Below are 27,778 nucleotides of genomic sequence, written 5' to 3'. Positions count from 1 at the left end.
TACAGAGAATCACGTGTTACCAACATGTAGCTCTGCAAATCACTAATCCATGGCCAAGCCAGTTTATTTATAGTCCCCCTTTTATTTTGAAGAAAATTCCAGACTGATGAGGAAAACGAAAGTTAAAAGACCCAACAAGCAATGATTGGAACACAGGTTTAGTTCACGAAGGCTGCAATTCATTTAACACAGTGTTTGTTGTGGAGGTTAACTTTGATTGCTAACCTGATGGGACTTACAAGCATCGCAGAAACAAATCTTCGGACACATTTGCAGCGTGAGTTAACTGATGTGGGTGGAAAGACTCACCCTGGGTGAGAGTGACATCATTCCTGAGTCCCAGGTCCTGGAGTGGGGGGAAAAGCTGTGGTGGTGCACACCTTTAATCCCAGCACTTGGTAAGCAGAGGCAGGGGAATCTCTGTGAATTGGAAGCTACCTTAGTCTGCATAGTGAGTTCCAGGGCTACACAGTGAGAACCCGTAACCTACCCCCCCCCCCCCCCCCCCGCCAAAAAAGAAGAACTAGAGCTGAGCCATGCACTCACCGCTCTTTGATTCCTGCAGTTTTTTGAACAACTGCTTTGCACTCCTTCCCATGATAACCTGCACCCTCAAACTCTGAGCCAAAACCACCCCTTTCTTTCTTAAGTAGCTTTGGTTACGTATTTTGTTCCAGAAATGCATAAATTAACTAACAGAATTTTCACACTAATAGTTATATGAGGTTTATTGTAAGAGTGTGGGAGAGAAGGAAAAGGGGGAGAGGGAGAGAGACAGAGGCAGAGGAAGAGAGGGAAAAAGAGAGAGGTGAGAGAGACCACATTAATAATCTTAGTTAAAACATTTCCCACCTGTTCTCAGTGTACAGACAGAAGAAATTTTTTACAGGCTGTCTTAAAAGCAGGGAACAGAGCACAGACTATCAAAATCATGAATAAAACAGAAGAAAATTTTTTGCCTTTTGCTATCACATAACAAAAACAAAACAAACAAACATACAAAACCCAAAACTCTGCAAGGATCAGCACTAATGTAACGAGAATGCTAATTGGATGACAAAAGTCAGTGGGTGTGGACAAAGGAGGGAGGAGAACTTGGTTTCCACTCAGGTTGCTGGAGATGCAGGTGGTTTGGGCAAGTGCTTTAGCGCACTACCATTGAGCTAACCTATATGTTGTTATAGCTTTACTTTTGAACTACATGTGTATACCTTAAAATAAATTCCAAAACATCAGAATCTCATAAAGTCACAAACATAAGCAAAAATTTTCCTAATATGTTTTGCTGTTATGTGACCAGCTAGGTTTGGTTGTAACTGAGTGCCAAAGCCATTTTCTTTTTTTTTTTTTTGGTTTTTCGAGACAGGGTCTCTCTGTGTAGCCTTGGCTGTCCTGGACTCGCTTTGTAGACCAGGCTGGCCTTGAACTCACAGCGATCCGCCTGCCTCTGCCTCCCGTCCAAAGCCATTTTCATACAAGTAGCTTTGTAACTTTAACACTTAACCTTGGACAAAGGCATCAAAAACGTACTCTGGCATGAAGAGTCTCGTCAACAGTTAGCTCTGGGAGCACCACATGCCTGCGTACGTGTACAGGAGTGAGAGTATGCATCTCCAACCCTGCAGAAATGAATTAAATACCTTACTGTAACACCTGAGACTCTGACGTTGCTAGAGGAAACAGAGAAAATACTTCAAGGACAGTTAAGGGTTTCCTGGGAAGGATTCTAATTGCACAGGAAAGAATCTTAAGAGTTGACAACAAGATTGCATAAGGTTGAGTCACTTCAGCGCCACAAAGGAAACAGTCACCGGAGTGAAGGGACAGCCCGCTGGATGGAAAAACAAATCTTTGCTAGTTATGGCTGATAAGAGATTAATGTTTAAAAGCCACACAGAACCCAAAGGTTAAAAAAAAAAATCATATAATACATGAGCTAATGAACTGAATGGATAGCTCTCCACAGAAATGAAACACTGTGGCCAATGAAGATGTTTAATAAAGATGTTCAATAAAGATGCTTAATAAATATGTTTAATATCTCTAGCTATCAGGAAAATGGAATAAAATTACTTTGAGATTCCATGTCACTGCTGTTGGAATCACCAACCAAACAGATGATGACAAATTCTGGCCAATGTTTAGGGAAAGAGGAATCTTTATTTACTTCTGGTCAGAATATAAACTGGTTCAGCCAATATGGAAATCAATATGGACTCTTCAAAATACTAGAAACTAACATATCACCCAGCCTTGCCTCAGGGAGCCTCAGTGAGTACACCACAGAGGCCCTCACACGGCTGCGCTCAATGCTGCTCCATTCACAACAGAATAAGCGAAGCCAACCAACAACCAACAGATACGCGGGACAGGGAACTATGGGGGAGTAAACATGATGGAGTTGTCTTCAGCTGTAAAACAGGATGAAATTATGACATTCGTAGGAAAAAGGATGGAAATAAGCCAAACTCAGAAGACAAATATCGCGTCTTCCTTCATATGTAGAGTCTAGATTTAAATTTATACATACACTGTACACATACACATTTGTAAATGTGTATCACACACTGTACACATACACATTTGTAAACATGTATCACACACTGTACACATACACACTTGTAAATGTGTATCACACACTGTACACATACACACTTGTAAACATGTATCACACACTGTACACATACACATTTGTAAACATGTATCACACACTGTACACATACACATTTGTAAATGTGTATCACACACTGTACACATACACATTTGTAAATGTGTATCACACACTGTACACATACACATTTGTAAATGTGTATCACACACTGTACACATACACATTTGTAAATGTGTATCACACACTGTACACATACACATTTGTAAATGTGTATCACACACTGTACACATACACATTTGTAAATGTGTATCACACACTGTACACATACACACTTGTAAATGTGTATCACACACTGTACACATACACACTTGTAAACGGGTATCACACACTGTACACATACACATTTGTAAATGTGTATCACACACTGTACACATACACACTTGTAAACGGGTATCACACACTGTGCACATACACATTTGTAAACGTGTATATGTAGGAAGGTAACTATGAAAGACAGAAAGATGTCAGAAGGGAGGGGAGCCAGACAGCACTATGAGATGTATATGTCATTAAATCGGAAGGTAGGAGGGGATTCACAAGGTACTGAGGAAGGATATGAGGAAAGGTAGGAAGTCAAATAAAAATTAATAATAATAATATGTGTTATGAAAGTGTCTCAAGGAAACCAATTTCTTTTTATACTAGCCAAAATTTTAGATTTTGAAAAACTAGTTCTGTAATTAGAAAAAATATATATCACCTTATTCTTTTTTTTTTTTTTTTCAGTAGCTTTAAGTATTACAGTTCAATGAAGAAGTTTTATTTGAATCAGAATCTTATTATGTATCCCAAGCTGTCAATTCAGGGCAACCCTCCCAAGCGCTAGGCTTACCGGCACGAAGCCCTAGGCCCGCTTTGGTTAAGGCTGTAGCGGTTGTATGGAACTCTCTAGACAGCCCTGACACTACTGTAGATGCAGCCTTCCCTTGGCTTAGCAAGTGAGAGCTCCTACTTAGCGTCTGATCCAGTGGGACAGCTCTGCCAGTCCTCCAGTCCACTCTTGCTCCTCCCAGGCTTCTTTATGGCTTTATGTTATGCTCTCAGAAGGGTTATGTCCAGCAAGGATGGAATCCAGCTAAAGCGACCCAACTCACGTTTATTTCAGAGGAGCAGCTGCTCTTCCAGTCTGCGGACTCAGAGCAGGTTAATGCACATGCCATTTTTAAGTGTCTAGTATGTTCCGAGCCCTGTGACTCGTGTCAGAAATGCAAAGGTGAAAACTTGGTGCCCTAGTGATTAAGAGACTAGATGATGAGCCAAGAAAGAAAGGTCAGAACGCAGGAAGGTTAAATAGCAGATTGGGGGGAGTGGGGCGAGGGGGGCAGAAGTCGGCAGAAGTGGTCATGGGTGGAAAGCAGTCGGAAAGGTAGGAGGCAGAGGAACGGGTAGAAGAACCGAGTAAACTGAGGCTCGGGCCTGAACAAGAAGTCATCAAGTCTTTAGTAAGGATCGTATGGTGCTTAGAGATGACAACATATGATCAGCAGCTGTCCAGCATCCTTGACGATGGTTTGGGCATGTAGAATTACACATGATTGACAGGCTGTAAAGTATATGGCAGGAGGAAGCAACAGAAGAGAGATGGCATGATCATACCCTGGGGCCCCTCATTATTTTCTGACTTGGAACCCAAGGGAAAGAGTCGCACTATCATCTTAAGTCCTCAGGGTGAAGACCTCAGGGTGAGGTCTGTGTTGCTTGGGTTACAGATAGCTCCCCCTGAGTGTCGTGAGGAGGGGGGGAAATGGATACTGGGCAGATGCCAAGATCCTCCCCCCCCATTTCCATAGTTAAAACTCCTTTTACAGTTGCCTGACTTAGGATGGTTTATGTCAAATGAAGAAAACATTCCTTGTCTCCTTTTCAGATTTACACAGTGTCTAGAAAGTTAACATAGAATTGCAAATTTCTCCTGGGCCCCTTGGAATGTATTTGCACCCTCTGTCTTATCTTCTCCCTGTCTGGGTAATTTCTCCATCCCCAGCACCACTGCTCCTTAAGTTCCTCATCTCTGGATCAAGTCTTATTTCTCCACTGAAAACCGAAGAGGCACATGGAAGATCATGCCTTTTGATACAGAGCTTTATTAGAGACCAGTGACTTCAAGTGCTCTTCCCTGCACTCAGTCTAAAGCCAGGAACCAGGAAGAATGGAGTCTAAAAGCAAAAAAGGACATTATAGTCCTAAAATTCACCAACAAGACAAGAAAAGAAAATGTCTTTCAACCTCTGGAGATGAAAACAGCTATCGGTAAGTGTATTGTATTCTCAAGGTGGAAGTAACCAGCCTTGTGAGCCCTTTGCCTTCCAGCTACTGTTCTTGTAATGACAGTTTAGACTGTGGACACAGTTGTTTTTCCTCATGAATTGTGCCTAGTGGAGGCTAGGGTGCTGATCACATGGTAGGAGCCATTCCTTCCGTGTTTGACTTAGCCGTGGCATAGGAAGGAACAGAATATCCGGCAATGGTGTGTTACCCCCATCTCGGTGAATTCAAGGCCAGCCTGGTCTACACAGCAAGTTTCAGGATCTCTTCTAGTGAGATCGTGTCTCAGAACAATCTGTCGAACAAACAAAACAAGGCAAACTGTGAAGGAACAGTGTAACAGTACCCTCCTCAGGATCAGAAAGCCTCACTGGGCAGAGGCTATGCTGGGGGGGGGGGGGAAAGCCCAAGAGAAGAGGCATGACCCAGCTTCTCCTGTTTCCCAAGTGCAGATTTCATCCCCCCTGGAGCTCCGAGGATGCCAGGCTGCTGTCAGCTTCACAGTACAGGGTGCTGGAGGGACCAGAGGATAGAAGGGGCAACGTGGACTCACAAACTGGGCAAGATAAAGGGTCCGATGCTTAGGACAATGCCCAGGGCACTCAGGGGCAGGCGCGTTTCTCTCCTGTTACCTCAGACATAGATAGGCTCAGTCCAGTGATGTGCTAGTTTCACAGGGAATGACAGAGGGCCAGAAAAAAAGATTTGCTTTGAGCTCCCCAGTGCCACCTCGTTGCACTTCATCCTTACTTTCTGTTCTTAGGTCAGAAGCATTGCTTCTATGGAAAACATTCCTCTCTCTTCGCGCATTTATTTGAGAGTGTTTATTTTCAACATCTGTTTCTTGAGAATATGACTTACCCCATCTAAGGCTAATTTGTTATGTCTTTCTTCGCATTCCATATGTACAAGTAACATTTCCTCCTGTTGCAAATCCTATTTTTCCTGTTACATCTTTAGGTATTGAACAGTGACCCAGCAATGTGGCCTGTCTCTCAGTCACTGGACACAGGCTATGGCATGTGATGAGAGCAGAGCTGAAGTGGCTGCTTTAACCTGCACCCTGTGATTTGTGTAGAAGCTGGAGGGAAGTGTGTGAGCAGGAGACGTCTGCATCTTAGACAACAGGTACAAATGTTTCCCATGCACACCTGTGAGATCCAAGGGCGAGAAAGGGAGAGAGTGGAGTGTAAGGAAGGAGTCTAAGATCCCCTGGGAATGAGGTGGCTGGCCTGTGTTCAGACCAGGACAGCTAGAGAAGACGCGGTGTTCCGAAAATCAACTCTGATGTTTTGCTACTGAGAGGTTTTAGTTAGGTTTCTCTTTTCACTTTCCTTGCCTTTTATGGAGACTTTTAAAGACCGCACTGTAGAATGTCACCAATTTGGCTTCTTCTTCTTCTTTTTTTTTTTTTTTTTTTTTTTTTTTTTTGAGTTGGTAGCACTGAAAGGATTTGAATCAACTCCATTTTTCAATTTAATCCATTATAGTCAGGAATTTGTAATTCTGTCTCTGACAAACCAAACAGAGGCTGTTTTTGAAAAAGCTTTGGATTGTGGCTCAGAAGGGAAAGTGTCACAAATTGACAAAGGCTTCATGAACCCATATTACTATTAGCCAGAGTGCTCAACTTGAAGATGACAGACCAAGTGCATGAGTCAACACGGCTCATGTTTACACCCTCCTCTCACACACGACAGCTTACAAGCCCTGTGTGAAGATCTGAGTTTGGTTTATTGTGAAATTTCTCCATAAAGAGCAAGAATTGCTATATAAAGTGGGCCAGCTTCTACTCAGAATTGCTTAGCTGGGTAATTGAAATGCAAACAAGGGCTCCAGTTCCTTGATCGTCTTCCAAATGTGGTGGCAAGCCAAGCACAGATTTTGATGTTCATCCTAGGAGTTTTCTCTGCCACTTCATTTATTAGGTTGGCGTTGGAAACTCTTTGGAATCCTTTGTCCTGTTTCACTTGCTTCCTACGGAAATTTGCAATGGAGGAGCACAATGTACTCGGCCACTGTGAGCAGAGACGCAAGAATTCAAAGGCAGGGAACCAGCCCGGGTTCTCTTTGCTCTCGTATTTTCACCCAACTCAGGTGCTCAGAGATATTTTTCCCCATCATAATGAAGAACCATCGGGCAAGGTTTGAGGATGAGATGCGTGCAGATTGGCTCCTGGTGGTGTCTTAAGATGTAGCTGCCCTTTAGAGAAACCTGCGTCTCTGCGATCAGATAATGGTCCTGAGTGTCAGGATGGACAACAGCCGGACATCGTCTCATCATTCATACTGTCTTACAGGCAGGAAAGAGGATAATGGCTCCACATGGGAACCAGAGCAACGTCGGGACCACAGAGTTTGTCCTGGCGGGCTTGCCGAATCTTAACGGCACGGGAGTGGACCCGTTCTCCATGTTCTTTCTTATTTACCTGTTGACTCTGACAGGCAACGTGCTAATTGTTGGGGTGGTAGGAGCCGATCGCCGCCTGCAGACGCCAATGTATTTCTTCCTGGGTAATTTGTCCTGCCTAGAGATTCTGATTACGTCTGTCATCATCCCTAAGATGCTGAGCAATTTCCTCTCAAGGCAGCACACCATTTCCTTTGCTGCGTGCATCACTCAGTTTTATTTTTACTTCTTTCTCGGGGCCTCCGAGTTCCTGCTGTTGGCGGTCATGTCTGTGGATCGCTACCTGGCCATCTGCCGTCCTCTGCGCTACCCCTTGCTCATGAATGGAGCTGTGTGCTGTCGTGTGGCCGTGGCCTGCTGGATGGGGGGCCTCCTTCCTGTGCTGGGCCCCACAGTGGCTGTGTACTTGCTTCCTTTCTGCAAACAGGGTGCCGTGGTACAGCATTTCTTCTGTGACAGCGGTCCGTTGCTCCACCTGGCATGTACCAACACCACAAAACTGGAGGAGGCTGACTTTGTCCTGGCTTTTCTTGTCATTGTATCCTCTTTCACTATTACCGCTGCGTCCTATGGCCGCATAGTCCTGGCGGTCCTGCGCATGCCCTCTGCTGCAGGCCGCCAGAAGGCCTTCTCCACCTGCACCGCCCACTTGGTGGTGGTGACCCTCTTCTACGGAAGTGCCGTGTTTCTGTACGTGAGGCCATCCCAGAGTGGCTCTGTGGACACTAACTGGTCAGTAACAGTGATAACAACGTTTGTGACACCTCTGCTGAATCCGTTTATCTACGCTTTGCGCAACAAGCAAGTCAAGGACGCTTTGAAAGACATGTTCAGGAAGGTGCTAGCCGAGCTCTTAGAACATTCTTTACTTGGGAAGAATTTGAGAAGGCAGACAGTAAGTGGAAAGTGACGGGACTCTGTCTCAGGACCATGTGCCCTCATCGACAGCTTCCTCTTCCTCTTGGACACTATGAAATGACCCACAACGAGCTTCAGAGATACCAAGTTTATCTTTCAAGCAAAATGAATTAACTGTACATTATCCCTATAACAGCTCATGCTATTTTCTAATATTCTATTTTTACTGTAAATATGTGTCTGTGTAGGGGACACGGAGTGTGCACTGATGGACTAGGAATCAGGCAGATTCTCTGGTAGGCAGACAGGGAGAGAGGGGCTTTGCTAGGTAATAAAGGTGGCCAACTTCCAAGATGGCTGGCTTCTTTCTCACCCTCCTGATGTGAGACAAAAGCCTGACAGCTTAAAACAAAGGCCTGGAAGGCATTTTTTTTTCTTCTACCAATAGGCCCCAGCTGATGAGCTGTTTGTTATACAACAGTTATGGGGCCAACCAACTAGTCTATCTTTCTTCAAGGTGATCAACTCTAAATTAGGGAATGTGGTGGTTTGGACAGGAAAGGGCTCCCATAGACCCATGTGTGTGAAGGCCTGGCCCACTGTTAGGAGGTGCAGACTTGTTGGAGGAAGTGTGTCACTTTGGGGGTGGGGCTTTGAGGTCTCTCCCATGCTCAGGCTCCTCCCGGTGTAGCACGCAGCCTCCCCCGCCTGCCTGAGCATCAAGATGCACAAGTCTCAGCTCCTTCTCCAGCACGGTGTCGGCCTGTGTGCACGGTGCTTCTTCCCACTGTGGTGATAGTGGGCTGAACCTCTGAACTGGGAGCCCGCCCCAGTCAGATGTTTTTCTTTTCTCTTTTTTCCTTTTTCCTTTTATTTATTTATTTTTAATATTTTATTAATTTATTCATATTACATCTAAATTGTTAGCCCATCCCTTGTATCCTCCCATTCTTCCCTCCCTCTTGCTTTCCCTCTACTCCCTTCCCCTATGTCTGAGATGTTTTTCTTTATAAGAGTTGCCATGGTCATGATGTCTCTTCACAGCAATAAAACCCTATCTGAGAAGGGGAGGGGGGATTTTTCAAAGATTTAAAAACCCCCAAGCCAGGAGAAGAGACTGGATTTCAACTTCCTGAGTGCCTCCTCTGCTTTTCAGAAGGTCTTTTTCTGTGTGTGTCTACATCACATGTGTGCCCTCCTTCCTGTCACCAAACTCCAAAGCCTCTCTTCAACTCTTGAATCTGTCTGCTCCCATTTTTGGACTTTGAGATTTCTCTGTTGCTACCTGTCTTGCTTGAGAGGATTTCCCTGCGTTTTAAATCTTTAACTGGCAAAGAAAACAAACCTGCTTAAGGCCCATAGACTGTATCAAATGCATGAGTGCAGGTGCCCACAGAGCCGTCGTGGGTGCTGGAAGCCAAACTCAGATTCTCTGGAAGAGGAGCAAGTACCCTTGACCACTGAGTCATCTTTCCAGCCCATCTTTTACCCATCATCACAGTACTTGAAGTATTTGACATGTGTGTGTTTATCTGGGGAAATCTGTTTAAATGTTCCTAATTGAACATTTAGAAATACCTGTGTACATCCTCTATCCAAAGTTTAAAGATTGATTACACTTTCAATAAAGGATTCAATTATTTATGTAAACCAATAATATTAAAAAAGATATCAAAAAGAGGCCTGGGAATGTAGCTTACTTGATAGAGTGCTTGCCTGGCATGCATGAAGTTCTGAGTTCAAGCCCTATTGCTTCGCTAACTAGATGTGAAAATATATTTTTGTGATACTGATACTTGGAAGGGATCAGAAGTTCAAAGTTATTTTCACCTATAAAAAGTATGAATCCAGCCTGGGACATATGAGATCCTATAGAGGGTGATGGTGATGAAGATGATGATGAAGAAGTAAATCTTAACACACACAAATAAAAATAAAATCTCAAAAAAATATGTAGTATCCTTCACATAACAAGGTGTCTCTGACTTGGATAAATTACAGAAGGAATAGGGGCGTCAGGTCCAGTTAGAAAGGACACTGAATCTAAAAACGATGACCATGACCTTGCGCAAACACAAGCTTCTAAAGTAAATTCTAGTGGCAGCATAGAGAAAAGACAGGCATGTAGAGAGTGAAAGAGGGTTGGCCAAGGTGCAACTGACTGCAGTCACTGATGCAGGAAGGAGGCTGGGACACGAGATGCTCTAAGGACCTTTCTGCTAGAAAACATATTGACATGTGCTATTTTGTTTGTTTGCTGGGTGTGGTGGGCTAATGGTCAGGAAGGAAGTCAGGAAAAGCACAAAGTCTGTCATTCAGGAAGCAGACTGATCCCGTTTCATCCACACTCAGGAAACAGAGAAAAAAACAGGAAGTGGGACAAGGCAATAAGTCCCCAAGTATCACCCCCAGTGACATACTCCCCCCAGCAAAGGTCCACTTCCTAAAGGTCCTGCAACCTTCCCGGGCAGCACTACCAGCCCCCAAACGTGTTAGCGTCATATTCCAATCACAACAGTGTGCAAGCTTTCCAGAGACCCTTACCCTAAACCCAAATAGCACAGGACGACCCCACATAAAGCTTTCTCAAACACATGGGCATAAGCTGACAATCCCTTATGGAAACACACATGAAGAACTTCAGCCAAGGTAAGGATCGTGACTTGTTAATTGTCAGCATGGATGGATCTGGAATCACTGAGCAGCATGCCTGTGGGAGGGTCTGGGAGGAAGGGAGATGACCCTCTTCCAGAGTGGACAGCATCTTGGGAGGGGGTGGAGGAGGGGGAAGGGGAGGGGGAAGGGGAAGAAATGGGAGGAGGGAGGTGACAATGACCCAGATACAAAGAAGAGCCTTGGGCTTTCTTGCCTTCATTGTCTCCTTGTTGGGGAGTGTGACCAGTTCTGCAGCTGCTACTGATGCTTTAGCATTACCCTCCAGCCTCTTTGTGGTCCAGCACGGAAACCCAGCAACTCTCTGGGACTCTTCCAGGCCTTCAGCAGCAGATTAAGGTCCACTAAAGCATCTCCCTTGCCACAAAGTTCTTGGCTTCCTCAGCATGTACACAGCCATGGTTGGACTGAGGCAGAATGTGTAGACAGGTAGAGTTTGAAAGTGTTTCTCCTCCTCTCTACTTTTCCTTATAACAGATGTGTGAACCGTTTTGGTATCTGACCAAACAAAACAAAAAATCTAAGGGTATTGACAGACTTTCTCAGACAGTCCTGGCAGCTCCTGGCCAGGAAGAATGAGCTATTTATTGGCTTTTCTTCTCGGATAATTGTTGATGCTTTTTTAAAGACCAAAAGTTGCCTTCAGAAGTTAGCCTTACCAGCCTGGTCTACACAGTGAGCTACAGGGCAGCCAGGACTACGTGGAGAGCCCCTGTCTCAAAAAACCAACCAAGTAAGAAACACGTAAACAAAAAGCCAGTCTCAGCATTTTCATTTTGTGATAAGCAGCCTGGATCTCACACTCCACAGGCTTGCCCCTGGAACAGCCTGACTATACTGGTGTTTGGGTTTTCCCCCTTGATGTTTCTTTTTGGCAATTTTAGTAGTTTTGTTTTCCATTTCGTTTTGTATGAGAGAAAAACCTAGAGCCTCTTAGAAAATTAGCCAAACTGTGACATAGTTTTATGTCAGCTTGGCACAAGCTGGAGTCTTTTGGGAAGAGGGAACCGAAACTGGGAGCCGGTGCTGATCTCAATGGAAGGAACCGAAGTAAACTGCCCGCTCTGGTCGGCTCGGAGGTCGCGGAGATGTGGGTGTGTGATGTTAGACACTGGCATACATAGGAACCGCTGAGTGTCCATAGGATCTGCTGGCTAAAAGTTGATTTGTTTTGACAGACAAATGTCAGGTCCATGGCCGTTGCCCTGGCTTCTTCTTTGGAATGCTCTTTTAATCATAAAAACAAACAACAAACAAACAACTTCCCCCCAAAAAACCCCCAAAACGTTTAAATATGTAATAGATAACCAGTAAAGAAGAACATACTGGCCCATGCAGAAAACGGAAGTGACCACAGAACCCACAGAACTGTGACCAGGTGCGCATGCGAGGAGAGAAGGAGCGGCAAGGAGGGAAGGAGGAGAGGGTAGTTTTGACCAACACTGATTTTGTCGGAAGCCACTCTCTGAAAATCATAGCAATAAAGATGACGAGAAGCTATGACAATAGACTCATTTCCCAACGAGCACCTCAGGGTCTTAAATAACTAAGCAAGTGACGTAGCATCTTACACAATCTGAAACAACCAGGTAGGCCAACAAAGACCGGCTTTCCTGGCTCTGCACAGGACATCTTGGTGGGACCTCTGTGGGCTCAACCGCGGACCAAGAGCATCTGCCATAGATGGCTTATTTTCTGAATTAACGAGGCTCATCCATTTCTTAAAAATGTTTCGAGGTTAGCATCATGACGTACACATTCACATGAGTCAGGATGTAATGAATGTATTTTAGGTTGAAAATAGCTGTGAAGTTTTTCTAAAGTAAACGCATGGTTTTGTTCTTGTTTGCCAGGTTATACAAACAATGATGTGAAAAAAAAAATTAAAGTGCCAATCTTATTTGAATAGCAAAGATGCGTTAGCGTTCACTTAAAGAAGGGTTAAATTTGTTCTCCAGTGCACGGACTGTTCCTTCTCTTGCACCTTTGAGAAAACGAGAGTGAGAAAGAAGGCTGAGGGGTTTGCTGGGAGTCAGACAGGTGGGTGGTCTAAGCCTCGCGGAGGTCCCGCTTCAGTTTCCAAGATGAGGGCCGAGGTGACAGTCTGAAGGCGGCTCTGCATGAAGCAGAACATCTCCGGGACTAACAGAGAAACGTTTCGGTTTTGCATCGCAAGATCTTGGAACCTCCCTTAGAGAGAGTCCTAATCAATGCTCCAGAAGAGCAGGTTGAAAATACATATCCATAAGGAGAGAAGTAGGAAAGGGATGCTCAGGTGATGGCTCCATAGCTCAGGGGTTAGAGCACTGGTCTTGTAAACCAGGGGTCGCGAGTTCAAATCTCGCTGGGGCCTTCGGCTTTCTTTCTGCTTTTTTTTTTTTCTGCCGTTTTCTCTCTGGCCCTGGAGAAGCTTGCACCCTGTGTCCGTCCGCGTTGTGAAGTCCGCAGTCCCTCAGCATCGCTTCTGCCGCCGGAAGCTTCGCGGCCACCAATCCGCGACTCCGCGCGAGGCGGGCGATGGCTTTGCAAGTCTGACGGACGCTTGTCCTTCCAGCAGAAGGCGCTCGGGTACCCGGAAGTTCATTACACTAGGCCGAGCGTGAACCTTGGGGCGGAAGTAGGGCTGCGAGCATCCAGCGGCTCGTTGGTCTAGGGGTATGATTCTCGCTTAGGGTGCGAGAGGTCCCGGGTTCAAATCCCGGACGAGCCCTACTTTTGAGTACTAAAATTCTAGTGGAGAAAAAACCCAATTCACTTGAAACGGGAGTCGTGAAACACAGGAGATCATTAGAAGCAGTACTAAGGTAGTAAGTGCTAATAAGAATGGTATTTTTCTGTCCTAGAATATAATTCCATCAGATGTTTATGACTTTCTCTTTCCCTCTGTGTTCAAATGTCACAGTTTTAGGGACACTTTTTTGAACACTCCTTTGTCACTGCAGTCTGTGAGTTTTCTTTACAGCACTATTAACATTAATATTAATAATTAACTGATTTCTATTAAAGATACTGTCTGACAGAACCCTGTGAGTTTTCTTTACAGCACTATTAATATTAATGTTAATATTAATAATTAACTGATTTCTACTAAAGATATTGTCTGACAGAACCCGGTATGTAGCCCAGGCTGGCCTCAAACATTTCGTTACGCCAACTGCTGTAATCCTCACACTTGGCAGTGCCCATGACACACACACACACACACAGTCGTGCTTAGCAAAGGGTGAACACATTTACTGTGCTCTTAGCCACACCTACTGATTTCTAGAAGTCTCAAGTAAATAGCATTTCTCTTTGGTTTTGAGGGTACAGTCTGGAGTAGGGGCCGAGGGGTAGGGGGGCCATGTTGTGATAAGCTCGCGGGAAAATGAGAAATATTGTTCCTGGCTCTGCTCCGAGTACTGTGCATGTATGTATTGGCTCCGATTCTGGAGGTTTGTGCTGCTACAGATGAGGAAATTGTGGCCAGTCCTCCACGCAGCACCGCCTGCAGCCGGCGTTTTTGTTTGTGCTTCCGCTTTGGACAGGCTCTGTGCTTTATTCACCTTTCCGTGGTCCTTACCGAATAAGACACTGCCAATTGCAAGTGAGAGCTCGAAATGTGTGCTTCCTTCTCAGCTCGTTGCTTTTGGGAGACCAAGCATTCAAGGACACCTTGTGAGGGTAGCCCTGTCTTTAAATATTTGCGTTAAGAAAGACTAGATGAAGAACGTAAGACGCTCGACATCGGTCCTACTACCCACCTCTTCTGCCAACTTGAAATAAGTGCTAGGCGCCGAGGGAAAATGAGGCGTCAACTTCTAACACGACGTATTGTGGGAGCAAAAAAATAAAAAAGTAGAGATGGCAGCGGTGGGATTCGAACCCACGCCCCCGAAGAGACTGGAGCCTTAATCCAGCGCCTTAGACCGCTCGGCCACGCTACCGGTGGAAGTTGGTTCTTCATTCTTTGTACTTCTACTTTCCAGACACCAAGGCGTAATGGTTCCTGTTAGGCGTTCCCCGCCTCATCTTTCTCCTAGTTTGCTCAGCTTTCACCCTCTTTTAAAACTAAAAGATCTGACACTGTGGGTAAGATCCGCAGTACAGAAGGACCCAGAAGAAGCGCAACGCAGCGCTGCGGGTTCACGTCTCCCCCCGGAGTGTCCACGCAGACCCCGCTTCCCGCCGCATCTCCGGCCCGATTCTGAAAACAGGCAGAGACCCTGTCTTCGCTTCTTCCGGGGAGAATTCAGGGTTTCGGGGTTCCGTGCTTTTGGATTTGGGCGAAGAGACTGCAGTGGCTCATTGCGTCCACTAGGCAGAGCCCTACGCCTGTAGGAATCAAAGGCAAACCGACACCCGCGGTGGAGGAGAAGGGACTTCCGTACCGTAACCGTAAAAGAGGCGCGGTGTAGTTTGGCGGGTTTACTGTGCGAGAAGTTCCAGGTTCCCTGGTTCTCATCTCCAACCGGGCTTTCCTTAGTTTCCTCCTCTCAGAGTCGGTTCTCTCCCCAGTAAACCGAAACGTTTACTAAAGTGAAACAAAAACGGCACCGGGAACAGCGTGATTCAGTATAGCCACGTGAGCAACCACTATGTACGCAGATTCTTTGGCTTCGTCTTTACGTAAACTCCCTTCCCGTGAATTAACAACGAGAGTAAAGGCCAGGTGCTACCACCCGCCGCTTATACAAACTCTCCTCTCAAGTCTATCATCACACTACAATCAGCCGCCATTTCTCTTCTTGCAGTTTTCAGGACTTTCTTAGAGAAGCGAGGGTTTTTCGTTTTGTTTTGTTTTTGTTTGTTTGTTGTTGTTGTTTTTTTTTTCATCAAGGATTTCACACAGCCCTCGTATTTCCACAGCTGTCATCGTAATGACTCATCTTCGAATTCTGACACAATACGGGGCAGCAAACGTGAGGTATCTTGCTTGCTGTGGAAGCCTGGGCTTCCTCCCTCCCTCAAGCCCTTTTGTTTGGGGGACGTGGATGAAGAAACCCTTGGTAGCATAGCTCTTCCGGAACACACTTCTCGCCAGAGCTTTCCTTACCAACTCCTCGTGAGGAATTTTTAAATTAAAAAATTTTTAAATTTTATTAATTTATTCAGATTACGACTAAATTGTTATCCCATCACTTGTAACCTCCCATTCCTCCCTCCCTCCCGATTTCCCCCTATTCCCCTCCCCTAGGTCTATGACCGAGGGGAACCTCCTTCCCCACTATATGGTCATAGGCTATCAAGTCTCATCTTGGTAGCCTGCTTATTCTTTCTTTGAGTGCCACCAGGCCTCCCCACCAAGGGGAGTGGTCAAATCGAGAGGAATTTTTAACCACCTCTGAAGGGCGTGTGTGTTCTAAGCACAGTTTTTTTGTTTTTTTTTTTTTTTAAACAGTGCTCCGTGGTGTGCTTAGGGGTTCCTGGGGGAGCTAAAGATGCTACTGTTATTCTTCAGGCCTCTAGGAGGCTGTATCCAGCCCCATCTTCCACAAAGCCACACTGTACCTTGCCTTCCCGAGTGGAGTTACTTCCGAGTCCACCCATTATCCCGCTTAGCTTCTCTTTGTGCCCCTCCCTTCTCTAACGACAGGAAAGGCTGAGCCAAGCCTCTTCCCGGTGCTAAACCAATCTGGATTCCATGCCTTTGCGAGCAGAAAAGGTGGTGTCCCAAGTCTCCCACGAGAGGCTGTGAAGGAGGCCTCCTCTAAGCAGCCTGCTGCCTTTTGCTCAGTCTCCTTGGAGCAGGAAGGAACTGTGTTGCTTCCAAGGGAAGTGGTGGTCATGCAACTGGGGGTGCGCAGGTGAGGGGTGTGTGTGTGTGTGTGTGTGTGTGTGTGTGTGTGTGTGTGTGCATGCATTGTGCTGACAGGGAAGGAGAACAACACAGAGCTAACAGTTATTACCAAAATCTCTTAAGGGGTTGTCAGCAAATACAGATTCAAGGCACTAAAACTTAAGGTCTTACATAGTGGGGGATTAACATGTCTCCCCTCTTCTCATTTATCTTTCTGGCCTTATGAGCATATAGTGCTATACAGTTCCTCCAGAACCAGCCTTCAGGATGGCTCACTAAGTAATATCATCGGTGCTAAGCCTGATGACTTTGTGTCCTCCTGGGGACGCATATAGCAGAAGGACAATGCTTGCAAATTGTCCTCTGACCTCTATACAACCACTGTGGCACAGGCACTACCCTCTCAATTATAAAGTGGGCTGAAGAGACGACTCAGAGGTTAAGAGCACTGTCTGCTCTTGTCGGAGGTCCCTAAGTTAAATTCCCAGCAACCACATGGTGGATCCCAATCATCTATAATGAGATCTGGTGCCCTCTTCTGGTGTGCAGCTGTAGATGCAGGCAAAACACTGTATAGGTAAGACAAAACTAAACTAAACAACAACAACAAAACAAAACAGTGGCCTGGAGGGGCTGGAGAGAGCTGTTTTTCTTCCAGAGGAACTGAGTTTGATTCCTAGCGCCCATAGCATATAGCTCACAACTTGGGATCTGACATCTCTTTGGGCATCTGCACTTAGTTGCACATACTCTCACTCACAGGCCTGCAAGCCTGCACTCCCACAAGTCCACATGCTCTCTGAATAAATCTTAAATCCTAACATAGTGGTGCCTGTCTTTCACCCCAGCACTTAGGATGCAGGGGCAGGTAGATCTTTGAGGGCAGCGGGCAATATATCAAGCTTCAGGCCAGTTAGGGGTGCACAGTAAGACCCTGTCTAAAACTACGAAACCCAAAAACCTCTTAGAAATTAAAAAAAACAATGCATTTTGTAATCTTGCCTCTTTATGGTCAGAGAAAAGTACAGTCCTTTTGGACCACTCACCTGCATGTTCCTCCTACACTTAATATTTACCGAGTTCAGAGTCTTAGCCTCAGTTCGTGGGGGACAGTTTTAATGGGTCCCAAGTGGCCCTGGCAGGGTGCTGATGAGCAGGGAGAGGTTTTGGTTTGTTTGTTTTGTTTCAAACAAGTCTAAATTTTTTAGGGCCAGGGTGATGATTCTAGTTCATCTTTTCCAGGAAATTTTGATCTTATTTTTTAGAGAAGATGCAACTGCCAGAAAAGAAAGCAAACCCTGGGAGTGCACGAAAGGGAAGAGTGCCCTGAGGGCACCGGGAGGGAACCTGCTGCCATTGTCCTTCCACACTTTGGGTAGCTTTGGGTGAATGCCCAGGCTGCTGGTACAGACGAGAAGCCGGGTACTTACGATATGATCGAAGCGAAGTCGCTGTCCTACCTTAGAAGGGTAGGTTTCAGGCAATCGCTCTTCATCTGCTCTTTCTTGGGCTGTTAGCCCATGTTGGTCATTTCTGGAACCCAAGGAGAGGAGAGAGACTGCGTTTGTCACAGAAGGAGCTGGTGTGCACAGCATGGGGGCTCTGACTGTAAAACCCAGGCTGGCTGGCTCCAATTCGGAACCAGCTGTCCAGAGTCAGGAGTAGCTTGCTCTTGGATGTTTGCGGGCCCCAGCCTTTAGTTCACCTTACTGAACCAAAGGGGAAAATCAAGCAGTAGGTAGAGAATTTGAAATGGCCCAGGAGCTTGGAAGGGAATCAGTTTGCAGCCTGATTAGAAAACAGCTCTTAATTGTCAATGATACAATTCACGAGCCTCTACAACAGTTGTGCATACATGGGCCCATGGGACACCTCAGTGGGAAAAGTTCTCGCTGTCAAGCCTGATGAGTTGGGTTCAGAACCTGGATCTCCCGTGATGGATGGAAAGAACCAATCCCTAAATGTTGACCTCTGACGTCCTAAGGTCACGTAGATGGCTCGGTTGGAAAAGATGCTGAGGGTAGCAGCCTGGGTTTAGTTCCCCAGGACCCACATGGCGGAAGGAGAAAACCAACTCTCAAAAGTTGTCTCTGACTTCTATAGGCTCACTGTTGCATCTCTATTCTGCCTACTTACCTACCTACCTACCTACCTAGCTAGCAACCAAGGAAAGAACTAACTAGCTCGCTAGCTCTACCTAACTCTAAGGAGGTGTCCCTTTGACCTTCCTGCCAGGTCCCTAAGCCATACGACCCCACATTTGGGTCTGGTACCTGTTGTGTAACTCTATGCTCCATCATTGTTGTTTCCAGGAAACACAGACCACCTCTCTGCTCCTTCAGTGTCTAGCCAGTCCTCTAGTGAGATCAGCCTGTACCAGCCTTTAAATTAAGCTCAGTATCTTGGTTTGTAAAACCAGACTGCAGCCTTCCTGTCACTATTTTCCCCCACCACTCATGTTTTAGATACAGAAATGGAAACTGCAGGAAACGGCAGGAAACGGCATAACTTCCTCATGCTAACATAGGTAGTTGGCACCACAAAAGAGACAAGACATGACATCTAATGCCCATTTATCCACCCAGTAAACATGCGGTGGTCTTAGAAGCCATGGACATTGTGGTAGAGATGAACACACTGCTGTCTTCTCCTGATGTGTAGTTTGTGGAGAGGAGGCAAATCCTTTACTACGCCATGTGGCAAGTTGTCAACAGGAAATGTACTTCCTCCAGAGGCGGCTTTTTAAGAAGACCCTCCAGGCATCCAGGGAAGAAGCTCATGGATTAACCTTGTTCCTGGCTTGCAAACTCTGGACCAAGGCAGTGACCTAGATGTCACTGTGTCAGGGCAGAGCAGTGAGCATCCTTGCTCCCAGTGCATAGATTTCATCTTGCTGTGGATGATCGCAAGTCTAGAAATGAAGGTGTTGCTGTTTACCAGTCAGGGAGTTATGTCCTGGGAGAGGGGCTACTGAGTGCAAGTGCAGCTTACCTCCAGATTTGATTCGATAGGTGCGGGGTAAGCCCCAGGCTTTTGTGTTCATAATTAATAGCCAAGACATCCTGGTATATTTCACTGAAAAGGGACCTCATCTTAATAGAATGTAAGCTATATGAGAGCAGGAGGATGGGCCATTTGACCAGAGGAAGGGGAGAATGTAAGCTATATGAGAGCAGGAGGATGGGCCATTTGACCAGAGGAAGGGGAGAATGTAAGCTATATGAGAGCAGGAGGATGGGCCATTTGACCAGAGGAAGGGGAGAATGTAAGCTATATGAGAGCAGGAGGATGGGCCATTTGACCAGAGGAAGGGGACTTGGAGTGGGTTAGGAGAGGAGATCAGTGTGTGTGTGTGTGTGTGTGTGTGTGTGTGTGTGTGTGTGTGTTGGGCAAATAATAGCCAAATATGATGGTATCTGTGTATACAAAGGTCACAATGGTAGCCATTACTTTGAATGATAATTAAAAAACTAGTGGACCCCCACTGTTTTGTTTTAAATTTAGAAAACCCAGAAAGCCCTGGTGTAAGGCGTGGCTGAGAATGGGTGCACTGGCCTCTCCCAGTTACACCGCACAGCCTCCCATTCTGTCATATGGGTATTCATGTGTTCCAGCTTTATGTAACTTGTTCGAATGATGCATCCTTAAAAAGAGAGTGATGGGCCCTTGGCACTTCTTCTTGCACCGTCTCCTTCCCAGGTGCTCTTAGCCACTGAGCTTTGTTTTGTTTTTTCTTTTAAGCAGGGTTTCTCTGTGTAGCGTTGGCTGTCCTAGGCTCACTTTGTAGACCAGGCTGGCTTCAAATTCACAGAGAGTGCTGGGATTAAAGGCTGGGGCCACTGCGGCCCGGCTCAGACATGGTAGATTCTTAAACAGTATTTAGATTTGCTGGACAGAAGGAAAGGGACACTCACCAACTGCCCAGGTCTTCTCCAGGCACTGTGTGTAAAACTGCATGGTTCCTGTCTTCTAAGACACCATTGATTGGGTTTGTTTTTCATCGTCAATCTGCATTTACCAGATGCGAACTGTAGGAGAGCAAGAATGTAAATTGTTTACATAAAAATCTGCCAATACATACAAAAGTAGAGAAAGGATAATGGATCTTGTCACACTCGTTGTCCTAGTTCCTTCTCTGCTGCTGTGCTAAGGCACTGTGGCCAAGGCACTTACAGAAGAAAGGGTGTATTGGGGCCTGACAGTTTCAGGCATTAGAGTTGGTGACCATCATGGCGGGAGCACGGCGGCAGGCAGGCAGGCAGGCATGACTCTGGAGCAGTAGTTGACAACACAGCTCACCTTCTAATCCACAAACACAGATGATAGAATTAGAGACAGAGGCAGAGAGAGAAAGAGATCTGGGAATGGCATGGGCTTCTGAAACCTCAAAGCCCGCTGCTAGAAACACACCCTCTAATCCTTCCCAAATAGTTCCACCAATGCTGCGGAATGTGGGGGACCAAGCATTCAAATATGTGAGCCTATAGGATCCATTTTCATTCAAACTAGCACACTTATCTTCCTAAAAACATCACAGACTGAGTATATCTCAGTGGCAAAGCAAGTGGTCAACACATATGGTGCTCTCTTGGTCTCTAGGCCCAACTCCAAAGAACTCTGTCTGTCTCTCTGTCTCTGTCTCTCTGTCTGTCTCTCGCTCACACACACACACACACACACACACACACACATATACACACTCACACATGTATTTGAACATTGACATATACACCCTAACACACACACAGATACAATCTCAGATAAACATACATTCACACACATTTACAGTCACACATGCACACATACGCAACCACACACTGTCACATGTAAGTACAACACACATTCATACACACCTTCATATAAATACGTTTTTACACATATACACACTCAGCCTCATATACTTATAATCACACACACATGCACATTCACATAATAACACACATTCTCACACTCATAGTGCACACACTTAGACAAGACATACATATACACACACACTTACACACACACATTCATTTATACAGTTGAGATGGAGGCTCCATGTCACAGCAGGGCTTAATCAAGTGATGTGCTCCATCCCGCATCAATTCACCAGACCCTCTGAGATGGACGGTGACACAGTTCTTCCTATTGTCCCAGGCTCTGGAACCACACATTTTATTAAGCTCTCATCCACTAATTAGCCACATGGAAGCTGATGAGTTTCTGTTTTGTTTGTTTTAGCACCTGGTCTTTCAGAGGGTCAGCCGAGTGTGGGAACTGTCACCTGGCCAGAGGCCCAGGGCATTGGCTGGGTGAGTCCTACATCAAGAGAATTGGTTTTACCCAACTCAAGACATCACACATGGGAATAAAATGTGCTGAAACATGTGTTTGGCCCTGATGGGATGAAACTCTTACTATGCTTATCACTCTGTGCCTCTACTATAACCCTTCTGCGACATCCATCTCTATTAATGGAGTGAAAGTACTAGCTCTTTGACCGACTTGTGGTGAGGACGCGTTAGCAACGTACAGTGGACAATACTGCGGCAGGGCAGGCATATATCGGGCTTAAATGTTTCCAAACAGTCTGTGACTGTGTGACTGTGAGAACCTAGGCAGGATCTGCCTTATCAAGTCTCTTCCTCCTGGAAAGCACCTGAGCACGCTGTCCCTCGGGTCCCTCCCTTTCTGCTCTTTCCTCCTCTGCCCTCCCCACATTCAACGGCTCATTATCAGTTCTTGTCTGGGAACAGTGAGACACGAAGGATTTTCTCACATATATGATTAAAAGGGCATGTTACCTGTGAGAGCGAGAGCGAGGAGGGCAGGTGAGGGCAGCATAGACTGAAGCCAGATCCACGCAAGGAAAAGGAACAGGAAAGAACCGCTTATGGTAGACGGAAAGGAAGCCGTCCAGTAGTAGGAATGAGGTCTTTCTAAGGGGGAAGCACTTGCAATGGGTTCTTTCTTGGCCAGTGTGATTTTAATGATCAGGGAGGGACCCGTTAGGCTGGAGGACTGGGGAGCAGGCATGGGTTGAGGTAAGAGAAAGGGCTCTCACAACTTCTGCTCCTTTCTGCTTCCTTTGCTTCCCAGGAGTTGAAGCCAGAGATGTGAAGGGAATTCTGCCCCTGATGATCCTCATGGTGATAGTTTTCCTGCTGCTTTTGTTCTGGGAAAACGAGTTCAGTGAGGACGTTGTGCTGACTTCCATAGAGCACTTGCACGTGGACTATCCTCAGGATGATGCTCCTCTGAGGTACTGCAACCATATGATTCTGCAGAGAGTCATCAGGGAACCTGACCACACGTGCAAAAAGACGCACGTCTTCATCCACGAGAGGCCTCAGAAGATCAACAGCATTTGCACTTCCTCTAAGAAGATGACTTGCCCAAACTATTCTGATATTTTCTGCTTTCGGAGTGAGACAAGATTCCGAATGACAGTCTGTCAGCTCATTGGTGGCACCACGTATCCTGCCTGCAGGTACAAAGTCTCCCCTATCGAGGGCTTCCTCTTTCTCACTTGTGATGACTTAGGGCCGGTCAATTTCCAGGGATATGTCCACTAACTTGCCACCAGCACTGAGCCTGCGGACTTTTCCTCTGTTCCCCTGAGTGCTCTGGTTAAATTGAACTGTGGATACGGTGTAATGGCGTGAAGGAAGTGGGTAAGGTGATTTTTCCTTCTGGTGTTGCTGAGAAGCAGTCATTGATCCCGTGTCAATAAAAATATCTTTGCTGAACTAAACCACAAGCTTCACACGTGTTTTACGTTTCTGCCCCCTTGTCTTTGAGTCATTATGAGAATGAAAAGGAATCTGAGGTTGGACTGAGTTCAGAGGACAGTGAGAGTCACTTAGGCGGAACACAAAGGGAGCCACCAATTAAACACCAGCCAACCAAAACCCAATGATGAATCTAGGTAAACAACGTTAAGTCTATATTCTGAAGGATCAAAATGATAACAAAAATCCCTTTTGTGTGAACTATCTATATCTCAAAGATCCGATGTGATAGGACAGGACCCAGAAGGGGCCAGTCGTTTGAACTTTACCAGCAAAGAAGCAGACCATATTGTTTAAAATATTAATTTTGGGCATGAAGGATTATATAGTGTCAATTTTTTGAATCATACTTTTATTTATTCTTTAAGAATTTCATATTATGTATTTCTGTTGGTTTAAGACAGGATTTTACTTTGTAGCCCTAGATGGCCAGGAACTCACTGTGTAAGACAGGCTAGCCTCGAGCTCACAGAAATCTGCCTACCTCTACATCTTAAGGGCTGTGATTCAAGGCCTGTGCTACAATGCCCGACTCATAGAGTATATTTTGATCATATTTTTCCCCTTCCTCCAGCTATTCCTAGTTCCTTCCAACCTTTCTGACCAGACCCCTAATTGATTTTTTAATACAAAGTGGTCGGCCTTGAAAGTATAAGGACACAAACAACAAAAAATTTACTCATCTCACATATATATATATATGCAACTGTAATAAAATAAAAAGAGATATCAACTTGAGAATGAGGAAACATAGGTGGGGTTGAAGGGAGATGACGTGGGATGGGCTGAAAGAAAGGAAAAAAGAGGAGAAGTGACATAATTCTGTTTTAATTAAAAGAGAATGAAGTTATCAACTTCATGTTTTTTCTCTATCTTAAAAGCAAAACCAAACCAAATCACAAAGTCCAGTAATTTGTGCTGGCCAACTACTTCTGGGCATGAGGCCTGCCTTAGGTACATTTGTTTTAGCCATGCCACTCCATTAAAGAAAATTCAATTTTCCTCTTCTAGCATCTATCAATTAATAGATTTTTTTTTGGGGGGGGGGCCTGGGGTATGGGACTTTGTCTTCACTTCCCCTTAAATTTATTTATTTGTTTTGTTTTTTGTATGTATCACATTTATACAATGTGCATAGAGATGAGAGGGGGCAACCAGCTCCCTGAAACAAGTTACAGGTGGTTGTGAGACTCTGTGGTTGCAGGGAACTGAACCTCAATCTCTGCAGATGCTATTAACCTCTGAGCCATCTCTTCAGCCCTCAATTTATTTATTTAGTTAGTTAGTTTAAGAAAAAACAACTGGGGTCACCTCTTAGAGACTTTTTTTTTTTTTTGGTTTGTCGAGACAGAGTTTCTCTGTGTAGCCTAGGCTGTCCTAGACTTGCACTTTCTTTGTAGACCAGGCTGGCCTCAAACTCAGTGATCCACCTACCTCTGCCTCCCAAGTGCTGGGATTACAGGCGTGCGCCACCAACGCCCGGCTGGGAATTTTTTCCTTTAAGATGTCTTTTAAATGTATTATTTGAGAGTCTCATACAGGCATACATAGTGCTCAGATCAACTCCACCAACCCCCCTCCTTCCCCTCCCTCCTCTCCTCCTCCCTATGTTTCCACCCTCAGCCTCATGCTTTCTTTCCTTTCTCAACCTATAGCCTGTTTTTCTGTGTCCCACAAAGTTCAATCAGAGCCATCTGTGTCACCCTGAGATTAGAACTAACCATCAGAGCCTGGGCCTGTGGGCTGCCAAGGTCAGCAGGAAGTGGTAGGCCCACAGTCCCGTCTCCCTCCACAGTTGGCTGTTAGGAGGGCCTGACTTCCGTGGACATGGATCAGAATGGCCAGCTGCTGTAAGTTTATGCTTGCCGTAGCCAAGTTGTGCGTAGAAGATGGTATTTTGCAGTTCCTTTCCCTCCTGTGGCTCTTGTATGCTCTCTGACCCCTCTTCCACAATGTTGTGTCAACCTTAAGGGGCGTTATAAGCCTCTCGCCTAGGGAGGAGCCCTCAGCTAGTCTTTAGTCCCAGCATCTTGGGCAGCCATGGGTATTTGCATTTACCTTTGTCCACTGCAGGGAGTGAACAAGGCCTTTGTTTAAGGCTGAGCTAGCCTTTGTCTGTAGGTATAAACACAGATATTTAGAGGGTGGTCTGATACTGTGTCGATTCAGCTAAGAAGCCTGTTTAGGTTCCTTTCCAGGGTCTAAGACTTTTCCAGTCATGGTTTAGAGTATTAGGTAATCCCAAATCCAATGAGGAAGCAGTGTTACAGGAACCCCTGTAACAGTCACGCCACCATTGTACAAATAGGTACGTTCTGCATGGCAGGTTGGTGTTACACTTCACAACTGTACCGTGTTGGTTCATTATCAATGCCTTTGCCCCAAACCATCCTGCACGACAGTATGTGGCACTGTGAGAGCCAGCCAACAGGAGAAAATTTTCCAGTAAGGCCCAGCTTAATTTCTCTTCCACTTTCATCCAAAGTATGAGTTGTCCACAACAGTAGGGTGGGTAGCCAAGAGGAATATCCAGAGCCTATATTTTGAGGGGTACTTCTGGGATCTTAGAGACTCTTCTAAAGATAGGCAATACAGCGTATACCACATCTGCTCCTGTTCACCAGATCCTCCTGGTATTAAAGAGAAGGAGACCGGAAGGCACCTGGCTAGCCAGAAGCCATTCCCATAAAGACGGTGGAGCGATGCGCAAACGTCCCAAGAAAGGGCTGAGTCTCTCTGAGGTTACATTTTTTTCCTCTTCAAAATCCTGCATGAGATGGAGAAGGCTTTGAGCCAGACTGCAAACACCCTTCCCTTTTGGTTCTTGCTGTTAAATTACATGTGTAGGCACCCCGTGCCTAGCTATGGACATGGTAGGTAACCTTACAGCCAAAGGCGAGAGGAAGACACAGGGAGCCTTCTAATTCTGGGAAGTCATCAAATCTTGATAACTGGTTTTCTGTCATTAGTATTCTAGTTATCAGTCTTTTCATGTATAAAGCTACAATAACACATGAGGCTGTTTCTATGTCTGTTACACTAGAGTTCTGTTTCCTAGGTAGTGCAGAAAGCAGCTTTGCTTGAGGGAAAGCGTAGGGCTGGGAAACAGTAAGAAATATGGGTAGTAGATAAGCAGGGGCCAGTTAATGGGGCCATTAACTCTGAGTGATGTAGTTTCGGTCTTGTAGGTGAGAAGCAGGGCTCAGACAGGCGAGTGGGCCAGAGCGAGTGAATGATTCCCAAACTTTAAAGAGCTCGTTCTGTCCTGATCTTCTCAGCTGAGAGACTCCGGCTACTGCGTTAGCCACTTGGATTAACTCAAGGTCATATCAAAAAGGGGAGGCGCATCTCCACGGGCCGCTAATTCTGCCCTTTCAAGGCACTGAATTACAACCGGCCAGGTGGGTTTTCAGGGAGGAGGGTGACTAACCCGAACCCACACTTCGCAGCTTGTAAGTCAGAACCTGTCTCGTGACTTCTTCCGCCCAGAGCAGGCCTTCTCCAGAAGAATATAACTTTTTGTTTCTCTGTTGGAATTCTGCCGTCGCCGTTGCCTTGTGAGGTTCTGAGTGCTCCCGCGTGAGCAGAGTGCTCCGTGGCTGAGTCGGACGTGAGCAGCAGCAGGTTTAATGAGATGCCAGCTACACGAGGGCAGCCTCAGTCAGAAGCAGACAAGGCAGGCCTTGATGGTGTTCTCTTGCCCTGACCCTAGGCTTTACTGTCCTCCCTTTGTCCTTATCACTTCTCTGTCCTACTTAAAAACAAATCTTGACAATAAATGAATTCCCTTTAAGGTACAGGTGACATCTATCTAGGAATTCATTTCATAGTATTTTCATTCAATAGAGACCCAAGCCCAGTTCAGACACGCTGTAACATTTAGATATCTATACTTTGTGTGTGTGCTGTAACATTTAGATATATATACTTTGTGTGTGTGTGGTCTGTATATATTTTTTTTTAATGAAAATCTAATAACTTGCAAACAAGCGCAGGTAGCTGTGAATTCTGCCCATGTGAAATGTGTGTTTCATAGGGACAGGGGTCTCTACACTGCTCTTCCTAACGCCTTCCTGTTTTCCTAATTTCATTTTACTAAGAGGGGTCAATGGCAAAGGACGCAGAGGTTCCAGAAAAGTAAGTTATTTACAAATTCTTTCTCCATCCAACATCTACCAAGTCTACCTAGGGCGCACAGTCTCAAGGAACACGTGTGGACTGAGTTCTTAATAATCTGCCAATAGTCGGCTATTATAGGACATGCCTGTCCTCTTAGCATATTGGAGGCTGAGGCAGGAGGATCAGTAACAAGTTTGAGACCAGCTTGGGCTATTTAGCAAGTTCTGGGCTAT

At 45.6% G+C, this 27,778-nt stretch overlaps 2 protein-coding genes and 3 non-coding genes across 5 annotated transcripts; 4 read left to right on the top strand and 1 right to left on the bottom strand.

Annotated features, from left to right (window-relative positions):
• The first annotated feature begins 7,170 nt into the window (after positions 1–7,170).
• On the top strand, positions 7,171–15,177 carry LOC127187150 (olfactory receptor 6S1). Its single transcript, XM_051143362.1, has 3 exons — positions 7,171–8,241; positions 13,319–13,445; positions 14,954–15,177. The coding sequence occupies exons 1-3, from the start codon at positions 7,252–7,254 to the stop codon at positions 15,175–15,177; spliced, it is 1,341 nt and encodes a 446-aa protein (XP_050999319.1). The 5' UTR covers positions 7,171–7,251.
• Trnat-ugu (transfer RNA threonine (anticodon UGU)) lies at positions 13,158–13,230 on the top strand. Its single transcript has one exon. It is a non-coding gene; the product is annotated as a tRNA-Thr (tRNA).
• Positions 13,516–13,587, top strand: Trnap-agg (transfer RNA proline (anticodon AGG)). Its single transcript has one exon. It is a non-coding gene; the product is annotated as a tRNA-Pro (tRNA).
• Trnal-aag (transfer RNA leucine (anticodon AAG)) lies at positions 14,722–14,803 on the bottom strand. Its single transcript has one exon. It is a non-coding gene; the product is annotated as a tRNA-Leu (tRNA).
• Positions 15,178–22,748: 7,571 nt separating the features above from the next.
• On the top strand, positions 22,749–23,355 carry Rnase12 (ribonuclease A family member 12 (inactive)). Its single transcript, XM_051143393.1, has one exon. The coding sequence runs from the start codon at positions 22,773–22,775 to the stop codon at positions 23,208–23,210; it is 438 nt and encodes a 145-aa protein (XP_050999350.1). The 5' UTR covers positions 22,749–22,772; the 3' UTR covers positions 23,211–23,355.
• The last annotated feature ends 4,423 nt before the right edge of the window (positions 23,356–27,778 follow it).

This window comes from Acomys russatus, chromosome 3 (genome assembly GCF_903995435.1).
Source record: "Acomys russatus chromosome 3, mAcoRus1.1, whole genome shotgun sequence".
NCBI lineage: Eukaryota > Metazoa > Chordata > Mammalia > Rodentia > Muridae > Acomys > Acomys russatus.
The sequence above is the reverse complement of the archived record's forward strand: the minus strand, read 5'-3'. Positions and strand labels throughout refer to the sequence as shown.